The 13,831-nt window shown below is 48.6% G+C and overlaps 1 protein-coding gene across 8 annotated transcripts in view; it reads left to right on the top strand.

Moving 5' to 3' along the window:
* Nucleotides 1–12,273, top strand: part of HECTD4 (HECT domain E3 ubiquitin protein ligase 4) — a 70,545-nt gene extending 58,272 nt beyond the window's left edge. For 6 of the 8 annotated variants that reach the window (XM_057412647.1, XM_057412640.1, XM_057412622.1 and 3 more), the window contains 15 exons: nt 732–939; nt 1,971–2,194; nt 2,278–2,429; nt 2,638–2,744; nt 3,640–3,763; nt 4,481–4,671; nt 5,269–5,415; nt 6,224–6,343; nt 6,481–6,636; nt 8,481–8,584; nt 9,400–9,621; nt 10,035–10,201; nt 10,657–10,852; nt 10,973–11,195; nt 11,876–12,273. In XM_057412647.1, the coding sequence (XP_057268630.1) occupies nt 732–939; nt 1,971–2,194; nt 2,278–2,429; nt 2,638–2,744; nt 3,640–3,763; nt 4,481–4,671; nt 5,269–5,415; nt 6,224–6,343; nt 6,481–6,636; nt 8,481–8,584; nt 9,400–9,621; nt 10,035–10,201; nt 10,657–10,852; nt 10,973–11,195; nt 11,876–12,012 (2,478 nt within the window). In that variant the 3' untranslated portion in view covers nt 12,013–12,273. Of the gene's footprint in view, nt 1–731; nt 940–1,970; nt 2,195–2,277; nt 2,430–2,637; nt 2,745–3,381; nt 3,549–3,639; nt 3,764–4,480; nt 4,672–5,268; nt 5,416–6,223; nt 6,344–6,480; nt 6,637–8,480; nt 8,585–9,012; nt 9,335–9,399; nt 9,622–10,034; nt 10,202–10,656; nt 10,853–10,972; nt 11,196–11,875 lie in introns of those variants that run through there. The other 2 variants (XM_057412659.1, XM_057412667.1) reach the window with 2 other exon arrangements.
* The last annotated feature ends 1,558 nt before the right edge of the window (nt 12,274–13,831 follow it).

The raw sequence follows: 13,831 nt of genomic DNA, 5'->3' as shown, positions 1-13,831 counted from the left end.
GCAGCTTTATCTGGAGCTCACAAAAGCACAGCCATTTCTGATAGCTTGTGAATGTGGAGAGACGTTTCTGCACAGTCTGGGATTGTATCTGTTTCCCTTTTAGAAGAAAAGGAGCTTATTCAGATAGAAAACCTTCAGCTGCTATTCTTGAGCTATTAATTGACATGAAGACACCAGACTTGAAGTAAACCATGAAGTGTGTACAGAAAGCTGTCAGCTTATTCACATTGAAACCTACTCCAAGTCTGTAGCTGCTCTGATAATGATTCATGGTGGTTATTCTTGGAATCAAAGGATGTTATTGTTCCTGTTCCCAGTTTGTGCAGCTGAGACTTCAAGGCCTGTGCTAATTTAAATACACTTTTCTAAGTGGAGAATCAAAGGCAGGACAGCAGAATTGCAGATAATGACAGGTTACCTACCTGCAACTTTCAACTTCTTATCTGCTATTTCTAAGGGATGTCTCCAGACAGATGGAATAGCTGGTTCAGAGCTGTGCCTGATTAACTCATAGCATGGTGATTTCAGTTGCCAGGTGTTGTTCTTAAAATGATGTTTTCTGGCTGACCCTGAATTCTGGTATTGAATTATTGCTATAGAAGAATGCTTGAAGAGATGTAATAATGATTATTTACTTGGGAAGGGGAGAATGTATAAGACCCAAATTGATATAAATAGAAGTTACTTTGCTTTGTCAGAATTCCTGGTAACTCATTTCATTATTTGTACAGATAAGGTCAAGAGCTAAAATAGAGAAGATCCGAGCCAGTCTGTTTAATAGCAGTGACCTCATTGGTTTGTCAAGTCTGGATGGTGAAGATGAACTGATGGAAATGTCAACTGAAGAGATTTTAACTGTTTCTACTGTAAATCAGAGCTTATTTGACACACAAGGGAGCCCAGCACTAGAAGATTATTTCAATGATAAGTCAATAAAGGGTAGGTGGTTTTCATATTGGCATATATCTCATTTACGTATGTTGAGGGGGGACATACAGGGCTCAGATTTTCCTGCCTACTGTAAATCCAGTGTGAGTCACTCACTGATGGGTGACATTGAGGGGGAGCCAAGGAGTAAGTTTAATTTCACAGCACGTTTCCTCCCTCTCATCAGCTGGCAAGCAGCTATCTGCAATCTGAGCATTGCTCAGCTGGCCTCACAGCTTAATCAAACAGAACTAAAAACCCTAAAAACCCCACAAAAACCTCCCCAACAACCCCCCAAAATCTACTGACTGGGTTGTTTAGTAGCGTTTTTTAGACACAGCATAATTTCAGAGTAGAAACTGTTGCAATAGAACAGTTAGCATTTTATCTTAACAGCGTGAAAGCTATACAGCCCCAATACACCTGGAGTGGGCCAGGATCCTGAGTCAGAGAACAGAGGAGGATTAAGTTAGAGGAAGTTCTGTTGGCTGCTTGTTCAGTTGGTAGTTAGGGTGTTACCTCCACAGCATCATTTCTATACTGGCATCATAAATAATCTGCTTTTTTCATTACCACTGAAGTACTCAAATAACAATTACAGTATGTGCCCAAAGCAGGAGAAAGCATTCAGTTCTCTTTCATAAATAGGGTATTAGACTGCAGAAAGGTCAGGGCTGCAGGACTACTTCTAAACAGGCTAAGTTTAGACTGGATATAAGGAAGAAGTTCTTTCCTGCTAGGGTGGTGAGGCACTGGAATGGGCTGCCCAGGGAGGTTGTGAATGTTCCATCCCTGACAGTGTTCAAGACCAGGTTGGACAGAGCCTTGGGTGCCATGGTTTAGTGTGAGGTGTCCCTGCCCATGGCAGCGGGGTTGGAACTGGATGATCTTAAGGTCCTTTCCAACCCTAACTATTGTATGATTCTATGATGTTCTCAGAGCCAGTGGCATTCAGCTCAACGCAAAATGTTTGTTCACGTTTCAAGTTCTAAGCAGTTGTCTGTGCCATTTTGTACCATATTGCCTTTGTTTTTAATACATAGGTGAGAAACTGGTGCCAGGAGCTCGGGAGGTCCTCACAGAAATCTTCAAGAGCTGTGTCCATTCTGAGCAAATGCTGAGCCTAACTCCAGCCAAGCCCATTAAGGTCGCTGATATCTACCTTAGTAAAGAGCAGATAAATTCTCAGACCCCTGGAAACCTTCTTCACTTGTTCTTCACAAATGTCCGCCCTCCAAAGAAGGTGCTGGAGGACCAGCTTACTCAGGTAGTGCTTGGAAAATGCTTTTTCAGCCTCTCTCTTGTGTTATTTGAAAGCAGTGGGTAATTATTCACCTTCTATCTTGGAAGATTTTAAGGAAATATGGTGTGCCAAAGCCGAAATTTGACAAGAGCAAGTACAACAAGGCAGGCAAAGAACAGCACCCAGTGAAGGTTGTGAGCACCAAGCGCCCGGTTACTAAACCACCTACAAAGGAGAAGTCTATGCTCAACAGTGTCAGGTTGGTGCCTTCAGCCTTTTGGCAGTTGCAACATGTTTGATTTCCCTTTAGGAATCCAGTTTTCTATTCCTCCCCCTCTCTGTATTCCAATTTATGGATTGGAAGAGGGAAATGTAACTTTGAGATTATGGAAGGCCTTCAAGGAACATTTTGGTTTCTTGAAGAGATCAAAGAAAGCTTGCATCCTAACATTCCATTTGTCCCTCAGTCGAACAGCCTTAAGCGAGAAGAAACCTACTGTAAAGCCCAAATCTCCTGAGAAGAGCAAACCTGAAGAGAAGGACCCTGAAAAGTCTCCCACAAAGAAACCAGAAGGTAGCAGCTCTATGGAGTTCTTCCGTGGTATTACATCGTAGTAAAGAAATACTTTTTTTTGGTGTTGATATGCTTATATGATGTCATGAGAGATTTGGTTTGTCCGTGGTTTTAATGAGGCTAACTCATTTACTTTAGTGATTTAAAATGCTGCTTTGATTTGTATATCTAAATCTGGACTCAGTGTAAGTGAAGGCAAACCATGTTCATGTCATTCATGCAGCAGTGTGCATAGGCCATGCGAATGCAATTGGTGGAGAGCTGATTTCCCAAGAGGTGTAGTTTAGAGGCTTGTTTTGTACAGTGGGGGATTAGGATATCATTAGGGGCTTTTGAACTAGGTGGGTTTAAATCATGTTTCTCAGATGGAAAAATTATAAAGTTACAAGAGGAAAACTGGATGAAAGAGAAGCTTCAGGTGCCTCATAACTAGTCTGTCTGTGGAGGAGATGGCACAGTCATGCCATGACAGGGATAAGTTCCAGGTTCTTGCTTGATATTTGTTTCTCTAGTCAGGTAGAAGAGTGAATGGACACAAGCTTGGACTGTGCCCTACATTGTAGGAAATGCCAGGTTAGTTCAGAAGAAAGGAATTTCAGCATTCAGCCAAGTATGGATTCTTGATATACCTGGTTAGGTGCATCGGTGGAGCTGTTCCAGAGGGCAGCTGAGGAATTGGTGTCCTTGAAAGGAAAGAATGAGCAGCATTTACCAAAGGCCAGATTGGACCTGAATAACATGCTTTTAGAACTATGGGAGAGAGCAGCCATGGTGGGATGGGTAGAACCAGGAGAAAGCTGACAGGTGACACCTCAGACACCAGCCATTTCCCTGTGTGGTGTGTAAACTCTGTAGTAAGTCATTAACTCTTTGATGGTTCTATCTTTGCTGTCAGTTCCTGAGGAGAAGTATTTGACCCTGGATGGATTTCACAGATTTGTGGTTGACCGATCGAAACAGGACATCCGTAGTGTGTGGAGAGCTATTCTCTCCTGTGGATATGATCTGCATTTTGAAAGGTGGGGTTTGCAAGTCTTTTTGCAAAGGTGGTGCTGATTCATTGTGCTGACTCAATCCCAAATGTTCCTGCTCCGAGGAGCTTTAACCAGTGTGTGGTTGTTTTCTTAAAACACACTTAAAAAGTCACTGCTGTCCAAATGCAGGTTCTGACTTTCTTGTACACAACACAGCTAACAAAATCATATGCCACGCTGTCCTTCATAGCTTCCAAATGGACAATACATGGGCCTGGTGAGCATTGTAGAGCCATCTGTCTCTGGTTTTCTTCCACAACAGCTTTCTCTTCCGTGTGCTGGATGGTTGTTTAAACTGGCAGTGCTGCTGCTGGGTCAGTAGTGATGTAGAAGAGGGCACAGTTATTTCCTTGTTAATGTTGTACAGGAAGAAAGTCCCTTAAATGAATCCTCCTTATCTCCCTGTGTCAAGCCACAAGCTAATTGCCACATCCCCTTCTCCTTTATCTGCTTCAGAACATAAAGAACATAGTGCAGTGAGTGAGCTTAATAGGCAGTTCCTTTTGTCTTATTAATTAATAACAGTGAGGCAAAGCAGATGATAAATCAGTTCTTATTCTCAAGCTGGAATTTCTGTAAGGAAACAGCTCTGCTTAAGAAACGGGGAGAGAAGCAGAACAAGCCTGGTGTTGTGCTCAACATATGCTTAGTAAGCAGTACTGCAGTTAGGTTTCAACAGGTCTTACACCTTTTATGTTTCAGGTGTGCCTGCATTGATGCAAGACACGCTCAGAAAGCATCCCGCAAATGGACCCTGGAAATGGATGTAGCCCTTGTCCAGTACATTAACAGGCTTTGTCGTCACCTTGCTATTACACCAGCACGACTCCATCCCCATGAAGTTTATTTGGATCCAGCTGATGCAGCAGATCCTAGAATTTCCTGTCTGTTGAGTATGTGTGGATGATTTGCATAGGGGCTTTCCTCGCTGGAAGAGCTGGGTAGTGCTGCTGAACACCCTGGCTGTCGCTCAGGCAGCTGAAATGTTCCTTTGGAGGTTGCAGATTGGATTCTGGGGGCTGAGGGGAGCACTGAGTCTGGGTCTTCTCTTTCCCTGGGTGTGCTTGGGCACTGTGGTGCCTTTGGCAGCATTGTTAGAAACACACTGTGCTGTTCTCTGCTCTCCAAGCACACATCCTAGGTCAGGGTGGAGGAGGAAGTTACCTGGTGAGTTCAGCTTGGAGAGGGAAGAAAGGCTGGGTTTCAAGTCTGGACCTAGGCAGGCTTTATTCACCTAAGTCTTGCTCTAAGCACTAAGTTCCTTTAAAACAATCTGCAGATAATCCAAATTCAGTGATGCTAAAAGACACCCAGAGACTCAAATCCAGGAAGGAACATCCTGGATCATGGCTGTTCTTGCATCTCCAGTCCTCTTGTTGATGTGCAGGCATCAGCAAGGAGGCTTGCGCGGCTCCCGGAGCGAACCTGCTGGGAAGGTGGGCTTTGCAGCAGGTAGGGAATTCTTTCTGACTGGATGTTTCCCACCCCAGGTGTTCCTGTTGAAAGCCTACGCCTGCGGTTTGCACTGCTCCAGTCTCTCAACACGACCTTGGAGACGTTCTTCCTGCCGCTGGTGGAGCTTCGGCAGACGGAGATGTACGCGAACAGCATCGCCGCACTGCTGCAGGAGGCCAAAGGTCAGGTCCTGGGGAACGTCATCTCTTGGCATCCTCCTTGTCATTGAAGTTGTAGAATTAGATCACGAAAATCCTTATCAAGCATAGAATCATAGAATAGTTTGGGTTGGAAAGGACCTTAAGATCATCCAGTTCCAACCCCCCTGCCATGCGCAGGGACACCTTACGCTAAATCATATCACCCAAGGCCTCGTCCATCAGCATTTAAAGTCATTTTTACAAGCCTCCATTAACAACAAAACCAAGATTTAGGTCATTACATTTCCCAAACTTGTTTTCTTCTGGGGAAGTAGATACAGAAGTCACCAGAGGTATCAATGCATGTAAGTGGTTTTTATATTGGCCCAGCTAGAAAAACACCTTATAAACCCAGCAAGGGGAAGTGAAGAATATTCCAAGGTTTGTCTTTATAGAGCCTCTCTTTATGGTGCAGTGTGACAGCCCTGGTTTTTGTCCTGTTTTGTTGCCTCTACCATTACTGTCAAAGCACCTTGGATTCCTGAGAGCTATTTGGCAAAGTGCTTCTGATTTACAGAAATTCACTCTGCTTTCTGGTGGGGTTTCTGGGATCTATTTATATACCCTTAGAATTGTGTCCAGCAGTGCTCAAAGCCACTGCACTTCTTCCAGTAAACATCAGTAGCACATGCTTCAAGTAAAAAAGATGTGGATTAGCCACGGCTCACCCACCTGATGAGGGTGGAGTCATTGTTCTGCTATTGTCCATTAGAGGGTTTCAGAAAACAAGACTGTAGAAGTGCAGTAAGGTGTGATAATGAACTGCACTGAAACGTGTTCGTTTCTTTAGGTTTAATCTTTTATGACACAAAAGTAACGGTAATGAACAGAGTGCTGAATGCCACTGTGCAAAGAACTGCTGATCACGCAGCTCCAGAGATCACCCTGGATCCCTTGGAAATCGTTGGAGGTACGGGAAACCTTGCTCCCGTTCGGAATCCCTTTGAACCCATTGCAAACGATTGGGTCTGGATTAACCAAGCTTGGTTATTAACGCACCCTCCTCTGAGTACGGGGACTGTAACCGCACCTTTCCTTTGCAAGCAGGGGAGATCCGCTCCTCGGAGAACTCCTACTTCTGCCAGGCTGCGCGGCAGCTCGCCTGCGTGCCGTCCTCCCAGCTCTGCGTCAAACTGGCCAGCGGGGGGGACCCTACCTATGCTTTCAACATCCGCTTCACAGGGGAGGAGGTCCATGGAACGAGTGAGTTGAGATCCAGGGGGTTGGTGGACTGACTCCAGGTGGAAACCAAGTCTTCACCACACTGTGGCTCATGTTAACTCAGGAGCAGCGTTACCGTTGTGGTGTTTGTAGTCCTGCAGGTGGAAATAGCGAAGCTTCCAAGCATTCGGCCAGCCAGGTGGTTGCCTTCCATCTTTGCTAATACAGCAGGGAGTGTGGCTGCAGCTCTGACTGCAGCGAGTCAATAAAGCAATAATAAGTTGTTAAAAGCATTTAGTAAGAACGTCTCTTCAGGTGGTTTTGATGCTTGGCCATGGTAAACCTGCACTGTGCTAACAACAAAGATGATTGGGTTTTTTTTAAGCACTTTCTTGTTAGCAGTGGGCTGGGTAACATCACTGAGGTTTTCATGGTTGAAGTGATGTGAGGCTGTATAGCCACTAGATTAAGGTGCCCTTAGGTACTAGTGTAAGGTGCATTATGTAGTGTAGCCATCAGGGCATAGAAGAGCATTAACAGCTAAACATGCCCAAGCAGGGTGGCTTTGAGAACTGCTTTCAACGTGCCTTCAGAAGCGTGAACTTCTGCTTGTCCCAGCCAAGCTGAAGAGACGGAAATGGGAATTGAGTGTGAGGAGGAGGTTGTTGCTTTCGAAACTGCCCTTAATTTGTGCATCTTCCCCTTTCTCACAGGGAGATGTGCAGCATTTCTTGTAATCATATAAATAACTTTCACATGACTGGTTGAAATAATGAGCCTCATAAAGGAACAGCCCATTAACTGCCCTGATTTCACTGACCCTGCATGGACAGGCCTCTTGTGACACAGGAGCACTGCTCTGCCACAGAAAGCATTGAGCAAGAATCGTGCTTTATTCCCCAAGATTATTGTATCTTGTTGACTAAAGATACATAAAAATAAAGACACTGTTTTCATTTGTGAGGTTTCATTTTACAAGATAATCTCGACGTGGATGCTGTCCAGCTCCCTTTAGATACCGACTCCTTGCGGGGTTGCAGGCTCCCTTGCATCAACGTGGGTTGATCTGCTCCAGGAAGAGGCTCGATTCAAACAGGAGCTGAGAAAACGTTGCTTTGCAGATCTGGTGAATAATTGATAGGGTATCAAAGCAAATACCAGCTGTGTCACGGGAAATGGACTGCTGCTCGCCCAGTTAGTGCAGCCTCTGTGTGCTGATGGGAAGAGCTTCTTTAGGGAGATTCATGGGGGCACATGGGGTTAGAGAAGAAAAGCCCAAAATGAGTTTTGTGTTGCCATCTACTGTCATCTGTCAGTTGTGTAAAGGAAAGCTCCTCCGTGAGCACCCATTAGCGGAACAAGGGGCTCTTTGATGCCTTCTCCCAAGGGGAATTCTGTTCTTTTAAGGTCTGTAGTGCTTATTGACAGTAGATACATGGAGATAAATGTTACATCTACAGCTCAGCATCTGTAATGAGTTCTGAGGCATTGCCGCAGTGCTGTGAGCTTGGAAAGGCTCTGTTGTGATGAAGACAGCACCATTCATCTTCTAATCAAGTAACAAATTCCATTTGCGGCCCAACTGGTGTAACAAATGTTGGAGCTAATCTTGCACAGGGTGCTGGAAGACAAAGCAGCTCTTAGGAGTGCAGCAGGAAGCAGTTCAACGGGTATTTATTACATGTATTTAGACCATTTACATGTGGACTTGCACGTGAATAGCGAGCTGGTGTGGCTGGCATCTACCCCAGCCACATGTCTGTGCATCCAGAGGTGAAGCGTGTGATCTAAGGCTTGAAACATGATTTCAGGAGTGGCAGATTTGGGGCTGAAAGGCAGTGAATGAGGCTGAGGGCATTTCATGACCTTGCTCCTCTCTCTTGCAGGTGGATCCTTCCGTCACTTCCTTTGGCAAGTCTGTAAAGAGCTGCAGAGCTCCTCTCTCTCCCTGCTCCTCTTGTGCCCCAGCTCTGCAGTCAATAAGAATAAGGTGTGATAATCTCAGTGCAAGAAATGAACTTGCTTTTCTCTCTTTGAATGCACATGTTTGAACTGGAGTAGAACACATTCAGTCGGTGATAGAGAGAAGCTTCAAGTCCATTTCACCTCCTCCTGCAGGTCCTTGGAGAAGCAGCCAAAAGCTGCAAAGTGGAGCAGAATTAAGACTCCTGGGTGAAGCTCACTTAGACAACTGAACCAGATTCACTCTGAGTTAGAGGTTGTCTGTCCCAAACTAGTGAAGTATTCTGCTGGTGTTACTCTGTAGTGTCACCAGGGAAGTCAGTTGCATTGCTAGTAGAATAAGATGCTCCATCTGAGCTATTTAATGCATATTTAGTGCACTAGATGTATCACAAAAACAAGATAAAGCTGATGGCCCAAAGACTTTACAGCAGTTGAGGTATAGTTCCTTCCTAGGGATACTCAGAGCAGGAAACAGATCAGTGCCCTCTGCTTAAGACCTACTACATCGCAAACCTGGCTTTGCATGTCCAGGCTGTATCTTGGGAACATTCCACAGCTAAAATACTTCGATACCAAACTGATAATACGAGTACAGAGAAGTCCTGTGATTGCTGCTTAACAGCTTGTGACAGTGGGGCTCTTGAGGACACCAGCTCTATGGTATTGCTTTTGACCAGTAGGTGATAACGTGATACAGTCTCACTGTAGAAGTGAGCCAGGCTCCATGCCACACTGAGCAAATCCATTTGTGGCCCAAAAGGGCAATGTCCTTTTGTGGGCAGTGTTCACCACGTTCAGGTCAGGGTTTCACAAGCCTGGTAACCTGCTCTGTTCCCTCAGGGCAAGTACATCCTGACTCCCAGCCCCATCACCTATGCGGAGGAGCAGCTCTTCCACTTCTTCGGGCAGCTCTTGGGTATTGCAATCCGAGCAGACGTTCCTCTGCCGCTTGACCTCCTGCCTTCCTTCTGGAAGACCCTGGTGGGAGAGCCTCTGGATGCAGACGTTGATCTCCAGGAAGCCGACATCCTCACCTACAACTACGTCAAGAAGTTTGAGAACGTAAGTCACCGTCTTCCTCTCCCCTCCTCCTTTCCACGCAAGCACATTGCTCCAGCAGGCACTGATGGTCCTGCCTGCCCAATGTGGAAGCCATTGGCTTCACAGCCAGTGGCTGCTTTTCTTGTGAGCAGGGTCCTGAAGGGTTTTGACTCCTCTTGGATGCAGGATTTTGCATCCTGATGGCTTGGAAAAGCTGCTCAGTCTCCTCCAGTGCCCGGCACGGTGGAGTTCAGGCTTATCAAGCGTTTACTGCAGCTTGGCAATGTTAAACCAGTAAAGAGCCACCAAAGCCATCACCGGCCTTCGCTGTCCACGGTGCCTCCAGATGATGGAGCGAGTGCACTCTGCACACTGTAGTGAGCCGTGAGCCCAGTGTGCCGGGTGGCAGATCCTCATCCTGTGTCTCATGACAGATAAATGACGAGACAGAACTGGAAGCTCTGTGTGCAGAAATTGCTTCCCAGCACCTGGCAACGGAGAGCCCCGACTGTCCTAACAAACCCTGCTGCAAGTTCACCTACCTGACCATGACAGGGGAGGAGGTGGAGCTGTGTCCACGAGGCCGGCACATTCCAGTGGGGTAAGAAACATCAGTGTCCTCCTTGGCAGGACGCTGCACTGGGTTACATGGGAAAGAAGGGTCTCTGGAATTGTTTTCCAAGCACCAGGCTCTCCAGAGGTGCTTTTATGACGAGCTGAAGGCTGGAAGGATCTGGGAAGGCTTTACAATTGGCAGGAATGTGGGAGCACTGGAGCCATTTACTGCCTTTTGCTCTGTAGAGGTAGTGCCGCTCCACCTTGTGCAGGCGTCAGTGAGCACCCACAGGTAGGAGGGGTGTGAGAAATGGGTGAGTGGGAGAGGAGAGGAGGAAAGAGGAATTGAATTGGGAAGCATCAGGATGCACTTAACCTTAATGCTCGCTCCTCGTTATTCACAAGCAGAGACTCCCCATAAAGCCTCTGTCTGTACCAGTGGTCAGGGCAGGAGGGCTCCGAGGCGCTCTCCTTTCCCAGCCTGAATCCCTGCCCTTGCAGGTGGGAGAACAAGGACGTGTACGCGACAGCGATCCGGAGCCTGCGGATGCGGGAGCTGCAGACACCGGAGTGCATGACCGCGGTGCGCGCTGGCCTGGGCTCCATCATCCCCCTGCAGCTCCTGACCACGCTGACCCCTCTGGAGATGGAGCTGAGGACCTGTGGGCTTCCCTACATCAACCTGGAGTTCCTCAAGGTGAGAAGAGCTGCAGCTTCTGTGGCCAAAGGTGTCTGCCCTCCCCTTCCAACCTTTGAAGTGTAAGAGGGGAAGGTTTCCGAAGGGAGGAGGAGGGAACATCCTGCCCTTTCCCCCCAGGCACACACCATGTACCAGGTGGGCTTGATGGAGACCGACCAGCACATCGAGTTCTTCTGGAGCGCGCTGGAGATGTTCACGCAGGAGGAGCTCTGCAAGTTCATCAAGTTCGCCTGTAACCAGGAGCGAATCCCCTTCACGTGCCCGTGCAAGGACGGGGGCCCCGACACTGCCCACGTCCCCCCGTACCCCATGAAAATCGCCCCCCCTGATGGAGCTGCAGGTGAGTGACCAGGGGCTGCCGGGAGAGAATCCGTCCTGTTCACAGCTCCCCTGTTCTCCATTCAAACTGGTGTTTCATGTGCAATGACTGACACACAGGGACAGGACAAGGGAATGGCTTTAACCTGCCGGAGGGGAGACTGAGATGAGCTCTTAGGCAGAAGCTCTTCCCTGTGAGGGTGCTGAGGCACTGGCACAGGGTGCCCAGAGAAGCTGTGGCTGCCCCATCCCTGGCAGTGCTCAAGGCCAGGTTGGACACAGGGGCTTGGAGCAAGCTGCTCCAGTGGAAGGGGTCCCTGCCTGTGGCAGGGATTGGAGCTGGAAGAGCTTTAAGGTCCCTTCTAACACAAACCAGGCTGGGATTCTGTGAAAAGAGTGGCAGGTTGTTATGGCTGTAAATAAGGAGAGAAGTTGGGTTTAAACCATGTAAAAATACAATTTAATTTAAATTTATTTAAGTTTGAATGTAAAACATTGCCTTCTGAGGACACTGAGAGACTTGGTACAGTGTTTGTCTGGGCTGCTGTTAAAATGATTGGGAGGGCCGTTGGCTCGAGGGCTGCGGAGCAGCACAGGGGCCGTATGAGAGGCTGGGGTCTGACACTGCTGTTTGTCACCGGGGGCTCAGGCAGCCATGGGCAGTGCTGGTGCATCCAACCCCTTGTGGCCGCTTCCCCGCAGGCTCTCCGGACTCGCGGTACATCCGCGTCGAGACGTGCATGTTCATGATCAAGCTCCCGCAGTATTCCTCGCTGGACATCATGCTGGAGAAGCTCCGCTACGCCATCCACTACCGCGAGGACCCCCTCAGCGGCTGAGGGAGCCGCAGGGGCCTGTGGGATGGTTCCAAGGCACCGCCACCGTTGGAAACCCCTCGATTCCCATACGGACGCCTCCTGTGACGCTGGGGGAGGAGCTGGAGGTTAATTTATTTCCTGACCTTTTCTGTTCCCGTTGATTCCTGGAGGACATTTTGTATTTGTAGACTTTGTGGTGGACTTGGTTCTTTCGCTGCCTTGTTTGTGGAATATTTGTAGGATAGCTCAGTAAAGACCAGTTTGTGTCTGATTGAATTCCGAGCCGCCTCTCCCCATGCACCTTTCTAATCCTGTAACCTCGAAGGAGATCACCCCATTGCCAACACCACGCAAGCAAGGGGGGGCCGAGACCCAGGAGCGCTGGGAAGCGAAGGCTCCTGGATCGCTCCCCCCTGGAGCGTGTTTTGAGTTTAAAACTTGGGAAAGCCAGGGTGTTGGGAGGGAACTGCCTCGGGAGCGGGGCTGGTGCCGCTCCTGCTGCGGGCAGAGACCGTGCGCAACGTCTGGCAGAAGCTTCTGTGCTCAGGCTGGGTCGCTTCTGCTGCTGCCTTGGACTTGCATTTAACCAAGCAGCAAGCACAGGCATCGCTGCCGGGTCCATGGGGGTTCCAGCTGGACACTGGGATGAGGAGGAGTTGTAACAGAGGACAGTGAAAGGGCTGTGATTTGGGTCGGGTTCTTGCCCTTGATGTTCTTGGCTTCTGCTTGGCTTCGTAACAGAGTAATTGATTGTGATTAAAACATGAGGAACAAAATGGCTCCTCCCTGTACGGGGCGAGAGGCACGGTCCCAGCTCCAGCTCTGTGACTTCATCCTCATCCCGAAGGAAGGACCAGCGCGTGGCGAGGCACCCGGAGCTCACTTTGTACTCACAAATGATCCAAGAACAAATCCCCCTGGCACCGTGGCACCAAGAGGAGGATGCGGCAGGGGAAGGCACCGACTCATTCCATTGGAGATAAAGCTTCTATTTATTGTAACAGCAGACTGTGGAGAGAGAACAGCTCCCTTCAGTTAACTCCTGTACGGGGTGAGATACGGTCAGGGGCGGTTTCAAGGCATTGCATAAACCCGTTGTACGGTGTTGCCCTGCACAAGGATGGCGTTGCTGTGGTCAGCACCTGGAACCCAGCGCAAGCAGGACCCAGGAGCAATGATGGACGTTGCTGCTCGGCTCAGCACCACGCGAGTGAAGCTCAGGATCGGCCCGTCCCTTCCTCCGTGCTCAGCACACATCAAGCACGTGAAGGTCAGCGCTGGTGTGGGTGTCACTGCACCTCCAGGTTGGTGTTACCCGTACACTGATGGGGCTCGTCGGTGGTAACGGGAGTGGAAAAGCTGTATTTATTGTATATTATTGTGAATACCGGGAATGACGCGTGTGTGGTACGTGGAAGATAAAGCGTGAGTAAGGGAGCAAAGCCTGCACGGGTGTGTGTATTCTTGTTGTGAGCGAATGGAACGTGTGTGCACCAGTTGTAGAGGTAGTTGGCGGTGTGCGGAGTCTCCGACTCCCGTGGTTAGGAACGCTGTTGTCACCCTCCGCTGCGTCCTACCTCTGCCAAGGACCAGGCGCACAGAGGAGGAATATTTACTCTTGATTCTTGTCCATTTCCTGGTAGAAGCATAAATGTAGCTGAGAAGTCACTGGGAGTAAGCGCAGACGTGGAGTTTACAAAGACCAGGGGCAAAGCTAAGCAGAAGGAAGGGCTCGGAGCGGCTTAGTCCCGTCGGGATGCGCGTTCCCGGGCCGGTGCTGCCGGGATGTGTATGGAATGTCGGGTGGGTTTCTCTCTGAGGGTTGGTTTGTGTCGGGTGT

The sequence above is a fragment of the Pezoporus wallicus genome, unplaced genomic scaffold (genome assembly GCF_028554395.1).
Source record: "Pezoporus wallicus isolate ANWC-B61680 ecotype Strahan unplaced genomic scaffold, APGP_CSIRO_Pwel_v1 contig_13850, whole genome shotgun sequence".
Lineage (NCBI taxonomy): Eukaryota > Metazoa > Chordata > Aves > Psittaciformes > Psittacidae > Pezoporus > Pezoporus wallicus.
The sequence above is the reverse complement of the archived record's forward strand: the minus strand, read 5'-3'. Positions and strand labels throughout refer to the sequence as shown.